Source organism: Alosa sapidissima, chromosome 13 (assembly GCF_018492685.1).
Source record: "Alosa sapidissima isolate fAloSap1 chromosome 13, fAloSap1.pri, whole genome shotgun sequence".
Classification (NCBI taxonomy): Eukaryota; Metazoa; Chordata; class Actinopteri; order Clupeiformes; family Clupeidae; genus Alosa; species Alosa sapidissima.
This window is the reverse complement of record NC_055969.1, coordinates 7,768,163-7,776,869: the sequence shown is the minus strand read 5'-3', so window position 1 is coordinate 7,776,869 and position 8,707 is coordinate 7,768,163. Positions and strand designations below refer to the sequence as shown.

The following is an 8,707-nucleotide window of genomic DNA, read 5'->3' as shown; positions in this document are numbered from 1 at the left end:
ACTCCTGTCCAAGGAACTTAATAAAGGCTATGTTCTCGGCCCTTTCTCTGTCCCTCCTTTCTGCCCCTTCCACGTTAATTCCCTCGGCGTGGCCACTCGGAAATACTCCGGTAAGAAAAGGCTGATTTTTGACATGTCCTCGCCTCACTCCGACGTCTGGTCCAGCGTTAATGAAATGATTCCCCTCGAACCATTTTCGCTCCACTACGCTTCCGTTGACAATGCCGTTTGCCTTATTAAAATCGCTGGCAGGGGCGCTCTCCTGGCTAAGGCCGACATCACAGACGCGTTCAAGGTTATGCCGATTCATCCCGCTGATTGCCCGTTGTTCTGCTTTAAGTGGCAGTCCAACTTTTATTTCGCCGTGAGGCTCACGTTCGGCTGCAGGGGTAGTCCCCATATTTTCAATTGTCTGTCGGAAGCGCTGTGCTGGATTTTGCTCAATGTCTGCAGTCTCCCGTTCGTCCTGCACCTCCTGGACGATTTCCTGCTAATTGATTTCCCCGCTGGGTCTAGTTCAGGTCTGGACGTCCTTCGCGCTGTGTTCTTGGAGCTCGGTGTCCCTCTGTCGGCGGAGAAGACCCTGGGCCCTGTTCACTCTCTCGAATTTCTGGGCATTATCCTCGACTTGGTCGCGATGCGGGCCTCCCTCTCGGGAGAAAAATTAGCTAGGATTCGTGAGGTGTCCGCCTCATTTCTCTCCATGGGCACGGTTACCAAGCGAGACCTCTCTCTCTTGAGTCATCTGAATTTTGCCATGCGCATCATTCTCGCCTGTTAATTCTAGCCCACTCCATTGTTAATTTGTCCCATCCCGTCGCGCTCGACCTGGGTTGTCAGTCGGATCTTGGTTTCTGGTCTAAATTACTTACCGAATGGAACGGCATCTCATTCTTCTATAATCACTCTGATTCGTCTGTCTCTCTCTCAAGCTGTTCACGGATGCCGCTCCGTCTCTCGGTTTTGGGGGGTTGTATAAAGACGCGTGGTTCGCAGAGATGGTCTGACGAATTTATGTAATTTGCCTCCAATGCTGCATCGTCCGCCCTCTTCGAGCTGTATCCCATCGTGGTAGCCTGCGTACTCTGGGGTACCCATTGGTCAAGAAAGCGCATCACTTTCTTCTGTGACAACGAGGCAGTAGTGGCCATCGTAAACAAAGGTCGCTCTCGCTGCCCTAAAATTATGTCCCTTTTAAGGAGGCTCACCTGGCAGTCTGTTATTCACAATTTCATCGCAAATGCCATTCATGTCCCTGGTTATATTAACGTTCAAGCTGACGCCCTCTCTCGTCTCCGTTTGCAGGAATTCCACCGGCTCTGCCCTTCAGCCAACAAAGTGGCTACACCGTGCCCTCGTTTTGCCGAGCTGATCCTGGATTAAATCCTCTTTGCCACAATTCACTAAGTCCACAATCAAAGCCTATAATTCAGCCTGGTCCTGGTTCTCTTTTTTTTGTCAGCACCACCACACGCCCATCCTCCCAGTTCTCATTTCTACCGTCTGCGCTTTCTTGGTTTACTGCGTTGATCACCGCGGCCTCAAACTTCCGTCAATTCGGAAAACAGTCGCCGGTTTACAATTCCACGCTAGGCTCCACGACCCCGGTTTCCCTAGTCTGTTCTCGAACCCACAAATACGCCTCCTCCTCAAAGGCATCCAAAATTCTTCCCCGCACTCCATTGACACTCGCCTCCCCATTACGGCGGTTATTTTAAACCACATGGTGGCGTTGCTTAAACGCGGCTACCACTCGGAGTACGTTGATGGCCTGCTGGAGGCTGTCTTCCTATCGGCTTTCTATGGCTTCATGCGGTGCGGAGAATTCGCTACAAATTCTCTGTACGACCCCTCACGTAATCTCTCTCTCTCTGATCTTTCTTTTTTTCCCACTTACACTCCACCATTTGTCTGAAATATTCTAAAACAGATACTTCTGGTTGTGGTATTACTATTTCAATTGCAAAAATAAACAACGTATCATGCCCGTTCGCTTCTATAGTTCATTACCTTAAATTACGGCCTCACACTTTTTTTCCCCTATTTATCACACCAGACGGTCAAGCCATGACACGTCACTGGTTCAGCAGCCAGCTAGCTAACGTGCTGCTCAAACGTAACCTCTCCCCAAAGAGGTTCACTACACACTCATTCCGCATTGGCGCAGCCACGACTGCCGCCCAAAAAGGGCTGTCCACGTCATCCATCAAAACGCTAGGAAGGTGGTCATCCGACGCCTACACATCATACATCAGACTAACGCCTCATGATGTTTTCGATGCTCAGAAGTTGCTCTCTCACGCTAACTGAGGTACCTCATTACCTTCACAAATCCTGATGGCGGTGGTTAAATTCTGGCATTCGCCTGCACTAATCGCTGTAACGTATCGGGGCCCAGCACGCTGGTAGCTCGTGGTGAACTCGAAACTACATGGAACAATAACACCGGAGATTTCAGCAAGCTAACTACCTAGCTTTATGCCACAATGCTACATACCCAGAAGTTGAATCTTCTCTCATACATATACAAATGAACATCCCCCACAATGTCCATACGAACATTTTCAGCAAGTAATGTCAACTATTTAACTAGTTACACTGATGATGCAAAGTTTGCTAGCAAGTAAGCTAATATGGAAAGTTCGCTAGCAAGTTAGCTAAGATCACACATATCTAGCGTTGCGGAGTAAAACATTAATACTTGGGTCTACGACAGTGTTTCTCAAACTTTTTCAGACGAAGGACCACTTAACCAATAAAAAAAAAAAAACGCACGGACCACCTAGCTAAAAAGAAAAAAGATTAGACCTACTTCAACAGTAGTATATTAGCCTACACAATAGGTCTACTCACTGAACCACCTTGCTTATTGTCTTTGCACTTTGCTTATTGTGTCAGAGGATTCATATGATTTAACTGGCATATCTTACATAGACAGTGTTGCAGAACGGTTTGAATTTACATACAGTACAAGTTGGTTCAATATTGCAAACAACTCATATTTTACCACGTCTGCTTGCGGACCACATGGGATAGCTGTGTGTTCACTGTGTGCTGTGCTGTGTGTGTGCTTCACTAATTTACAGATTGGGTTAAATGCAGAGACCAAATTTCCCTCACGGGATCAAAAGAGTATATATACTTATACTTGCTTGCGGACCACACTTTGAGAAACACTGGTCTACGAAGATCATGACAGTGGTCCATTCAAATCTTTTACTGTCTACCCAGATAGCAAACATACAAACATACACTGGGATGGAACTGGGCCACACCTACCACAACGTCCGGCACGGATCTGCATAATGGACCTGATCCGGCGTCCAAACGCACATCGGTCCAAAATTGGTTTGGATCCGTTTGACGGATCTGCGGCAGATATAGACTTGTACTGGTCCAGGTCCGTGTGATCTTCCGAGTTACGGATGTGGTATTGATCCGCTGTACATATCGGTTTCGGATATGGACCAGCACTTGTCCTCTGTCTGATCATCCGCTACAGATGTGGCACGGACCTGCTTATCAGATACATGTCTACAGATGCGATACGGATCTGCTTACCAGACCACTGCCAGCTTCTATTTTCCCTTATCCTTGCCATTATTTTTTTAATATCTAGGCATTAACTTAACTTATAGCATTAACTTGCTTTACAAAGTTACACTGGATGTAGGCTACAATGGGATCAGGAAATGAAACAAAAGAAGCCAAGATAAATGTTTGAATTTATTACATGAACAACTTCATGAAACATGACAAACGCAATTGATTAATTCCAATATATTTTGTTGCCTACATAAACATAAAAAAACAGCTCCACATGCTGTACACCGAAAAAAAAAAAAACGTGCGTGTCTTTGGAGGGCAGGGGGGGTTAAATCGTTGTTACTTCTGGTAGTGTTGCAGTTGCTGTTGGACTGCGGCTTCCGCCGTCGAACAGGCAGTGGAGTTTGGTCGCTGCCACGGCGGCGGCCGGTGTCTTTCCATCCTTTCCTGTTCCTGCTGCTGCTACTGTTCCTGCCGCTGTTTCTCCATCCTCTCCTGGCGGCCTCCAAACCGATCATGGGCCAGGGAGAACCATCCGATGGCATATTTCATCATCTGTAGCCTGTGCCGTTGTAGCACAATTGCGCACTGCTCCTGGAAAACAGACACAGACAATGTTGTTGTAGGGCCACATATAAAGAGGAGTTTGATATGACCAATGCAAGATGACGTCTAGCTCTGCATCAGTACGCTCAGGCCAATCCAAACTTTTGTCATCTGTTGTTCCTCATTAGTGGAACGCGCTACCAGTTCCTACTAGAGCAGGGACATCCCTCTATATCTTCAAAAAACTCCTGAAGACCCAGTTCTTCAGAGAATATATCCTCTTGTAGTACTCACACTAGCCTTCCTATAGCACTTGACTAGAACTGACAATTGACTGTATAAAAAACAGCACTCACTGATGCACTTTTTATTACTGTAGGTTACTCTACATCTTTCAATTGTTTTACATTGTTCTGGAATTGTGAGAGACCTGTTTTAAACTCTTTAAACTGTTTGCCATGTTGTACGTCGCTTTGGCTAAAAATACATCAGCCTAATGTAATAAACAAGTTGATCCATTTGCAATTGCAAGAAGGATTTATAATGTGCCATTGGTCTGCAATGTTGTTTGGCTTTGCCCTTTGCCCCTAACTGTTTTCACGGCTGCCGCTGATAACCAGTGTAAAACATAAACACTAGGCCTACTTGCTAAATAAGTGAAGTTAAGGATGAGAAGGGAGATTTGTGAAATAAAGTACATACAATATATATAACTGATTTAGTTACAGGGAGTCAACAGATGCTTCTACTCTAATCTGTTTGGATAAGTGTCCAATGAGTTGGACATTAAGTGAACACAATGTCAATTCACCATGGCCAGTGATTGTGATCGAAAACATCGGAGTAATACTTACTGGTTAAGATGACTTTGGATGCCATCTTCTTCAAGGCCATTTTCTCATTCACACCCTTCCAGTTAATCCTGCGAGCCACAGAGCAGGAACACATTGATGCCGAGATGTTCCATGTCACCCTCTTCACATCAACCCCTCCAACAGAGGAGAAGGAGGTCACCTATGTGGACATGAGGGTGAAAAAATTATAGAATAAACATGACAATAGTGATGCTCCCCCCCCCCCCTGAAATTAGCAGTCAGTACCTAAGTTCTCTTCCATCTATGTTCTGACATAGTAAGTGTGCTGTTTTGAAGTTGCAACCTAGAATAAGTTAGAATAACAAGTTCTAACTTCACTCTGGCCACATTGAGAATTGATCTGGACAAAAATAAATGGCAACAGACAGTGAAGAGGCAACACCTATCTCCATGATTGGTGCAAGTTGGTTTCAATGGCTGTGTCCTGAAGGTCCGTCAGGGCAAATTCAATGACTTGTCAGATTTGTTACGTTCTTGATTTGAAGGAAAATGCTTACCAGGGCCTGTTTTTTGCAGTCATGTTGAGGGTTCTGTAGCCACTCCTCAAATCGCCTCACTTCTTCTATGCTGTCGAGAGGGAACTGAAAGTCAGGCATTTCATATGTTGGCTGGCCATCCCTGGTCCCTAATCTTGCCAGCACCACATTCACAGTTGTGGCAAGTTGATTGACCTGCTGCTTGATATTTTCCAGCAGCAACAGGCCATGCAGCTGTGCCTCTGAAAGATTGGTGAGAGAGAGAAGAAATTCACAATTCAAATACTGCTTCTCTGCATATTTATTTGCAAATTTTACAGTCTGATCATCTCCTATTAACTTATATTTCCAATAACAAGTAGGCCCATAAAAATTGACCATCTACTTATTACATGTTGCAGCCTGTGTGTGTCTATTTTGAAACAGGAATTCCAACAGAAGTGGATGTGAAGGCTGTTATGTGTCAGGTGTACAGTACTGTTCACCATTTTAATTTTGTCTTACCTGTGCAGGTTATCGGGCCAGTGTCGTGTCCCACCCTAAAAGTTGGCCTGAAGAGGAAGGTGCTCCCTTGTTCTCTAGCATCATTTGCTAATTGAGAAATTGTGAATAAATAGTGATTTGCCAGTTAAAATCAAATAAGATTACACTATTCAACAATGTTCACCTTAGGTTTGTCCAGCATTCACTTGAAAGATTCATCAGCAATTTTGTCGTATTATCAATTTAATTGATTTTCTCATAATATAGTTTCCATGTGCTTGTACTGTATACTGGAATACACAACAAGTTGTGTGTGTGTCAAGCATTGTGTATTGTTGTTTGTAGTACACTTATATTGCACATTGAGAACTTACCATTACATGTTGGTAGAAATTGGGGGGTCAGATCTGGTTCACTGAACAACAGTGGGCTCACAGATTGTCTTCCCGGGGGAGTTGCATTCAACGAGCCATTTCCTAACAGCTGGTGGACTTTGTGGGAAAGTGTGAAGAGGACAGGTAGTGATGACAGGAGACAGGAACAAGACTTACAAAAGGACATCACCACAGTACTTATGCATGTATGCTTTTTATTATTTGCACTACTGACAGAATTGCTTTATAAATTTCCTACCGGTGAATGGCCTGGAAGCTGACCCCTTACGAACATTCCAGCTGATGTCCGTGTAAGTTGGTTCTGACCTGTTCTGACAATGGGCTGCTTATGGAAGGTATGGCATTATATTAACACATGGCAATGAATCTACATATGGATATGACAAATAGACACTGTATAGTGACTTGGTTGGTTATGTGAAATGTAGACTTACAGGGGATGGGGGGTGGTCGTACAGAGGGTAAAGGCATATCCACATTTGTGGGATTTACGGCATTAGTGATAGCTAGGTTCAGAGGCCCTCTTGTTGGCATTTCTGCATGTTCTGTGTCACTGTCTGTGTCTAGATATCTAGTGAAGACAGGGGAAATGTGAGATAGCACAACTACTCCATGGGCTGGCTTGTATTTATAGTAATAAATAGCTTGTAGTATGCATGTGAAAACCATGATCCGCAATGCGCATACCTTAGGTTCCGTCTCCTCTTCCTTGTACGGTGTTCATTTTAGGACATCCTCAGACTCAGGTGTCAGACTCAGAAAAACATCGGTCATCTTCAGACAAAACTGCATCAGCGTCAGAAAAACCAGACTCAGGTGTCAGACTCAGAAAAACATCTGTCATCTTCAGACAAAACTGCCTCAGCGTAAGAAAAACCTCTGTCATCCTCAGATAAAACTGCTTCAAACCAAACTGCCTCAGAAAAAGTGGAGTCAGGTCTCAGAAAATCAGGTCTCAGAAAAAACGTTGTCAGAAAAAACAGAGTCAGACGAAAAAGTCTCAAATGAAAAGTTATTGTGGGGACAGAAGAAGACGACGGATACAGAACGGTGAGTTTTAATATTATGCTTAATACGTTATTCTGTCACTGGCAGGGTAGGAATTTCACGGCGGCGACGACGGCCGTGGTAGCCCCTTGCGTTGGCCGTGAAGCCCCTTTGAAAATCATAGGTTTACAGGCCACGGTGGCCTTGGTGCCCCCTTCTTTCAATATTCTGCTTTGTGTCCTACTAATAGCGATTTTTATTTAGCCTGCGGCCTGTCAAAATAATTTTAGCATTCACAGCGCAAATTAATTTAGTCTTTTACGCAGTGGAAAGTGACATCGCAAGAAAGTGCGTCCAAATTCACCCATTCTTCTCAGTTGAACTACTCGCGAAGTAGCCTATTCATCACACAGACATCACAAGTGATGTCACATGAAAGAGCTTTTTCTCAGCTTTTCAACGATGTTAGCCGATAATTGCTGTGTTGAACGGTTCGCGAGAAAAGTAAATAATATAATTCAATTTAATCATACATTCTACTGAAGGTTTTGCGTCCATGATCTCCCTACCCATTCATCTCGGTGGAATACTTCACGAACCCTTTTAACACATGACAAACCACATCAGAATAAACAGCAGACCTTACCGAACATAAAGGTGTAAAGCAGTCCCCTGTACAGTTAACCGTTCCAGAGTAATCCAGTTTTGAATTTGCAGTAAATATCGACATGCATTGATGTCTCCAAATTTGGGCTTTAAGTTTTACAATGTGTTTAAATTGTTCCACATGATTTCATAACGGGCCAAATACAAAATAAATGTTACAAATATCGCCTAGATATTGGTAAATCAGAGGACGGCTGACTAAGAGTTTATGAAAGTAGCCTGATCACAAAATGCTAAGCATGCATCTAGGCTATTTGAGTTTCTTAAAGATGAGCTGTGCTTAAATTTAAATTGTTCAATACATGATTTCATAGCAGGCCAAATATAAAATAAATGTTATATATAGCCTAGATATCTGTTTTTATTAGATGATCAGATGATTTACAGTTATATGTAATATGTCATGTTTCATGTTTTTGTAATGTTTCATGCAATGATGCAGGTCTACTGCAGTGAATAGGCTAAATACAACTTTGATCATTTTTTTAGCCTACTACTGTATAGTTAACTTTGGCCTTGGTGCCCATGTGGCCTTTGTGCCCCCCACCAAATATGCCCAACTGAAGGCCAAGTGGCCTTGCCCCCAGAATGGTGAAATTCCAAGCCTGGTCACTGGCATGTTATATTTGGTGCTTGGTTAGATGTAGAAATTATAAGTAAAGGTAGAAAGTGATCCAATGGTATACACATTGTAGGAAATCCATGGATGTATCTTAGCTAACCTCACTTCGCT

The 8,707-nt window shown here is 43.7% G+C and overlaps 1 protein-coding gene across 2 annotated transcripts; it reads right to left on the bottom strand.

The window, feature by feature from the left end:
- Positions 1-3,656: 3,656 nt before the first annotated feature.
- On the bottom strand, positions 3,657-6,888 carry LOC121680240. Of its 2 annotated transcripts, none has more exons than XM_042059479.1 (7): positions 6,756-6,888; positions 6,560-6,643; positions 6,301-6,417; positions 5,948-6,034; positions 5,465-5,685; positions 4,947-5,106; positions 3,657-4,140 (listed from the first exon to the last, which is right to left on the bottom strand). In XM_042059479.1, exons 1-7 carry the CDS (start codon positions 6,853-6,855, stop codon positions 4,061-4,063), a joined length of 849 nt encoding a protein of 282 aa, XP_041915413.1. In that variant the 5' UTR covers positions 6,856-6,888; the 3' UTR covers positions 3,657-4,060. The 2 variants fall into 2 exon arrangements, with proteins under 2 accessions (XP_041915413.1, XP_041915412.1); XM_042059478.1 differs by having other exon boundaries at positions 6,560-6,646; positions 6,756-6,861.
- Positions 6,889-8,707: the final 1,819 nt, after the last annotated feature.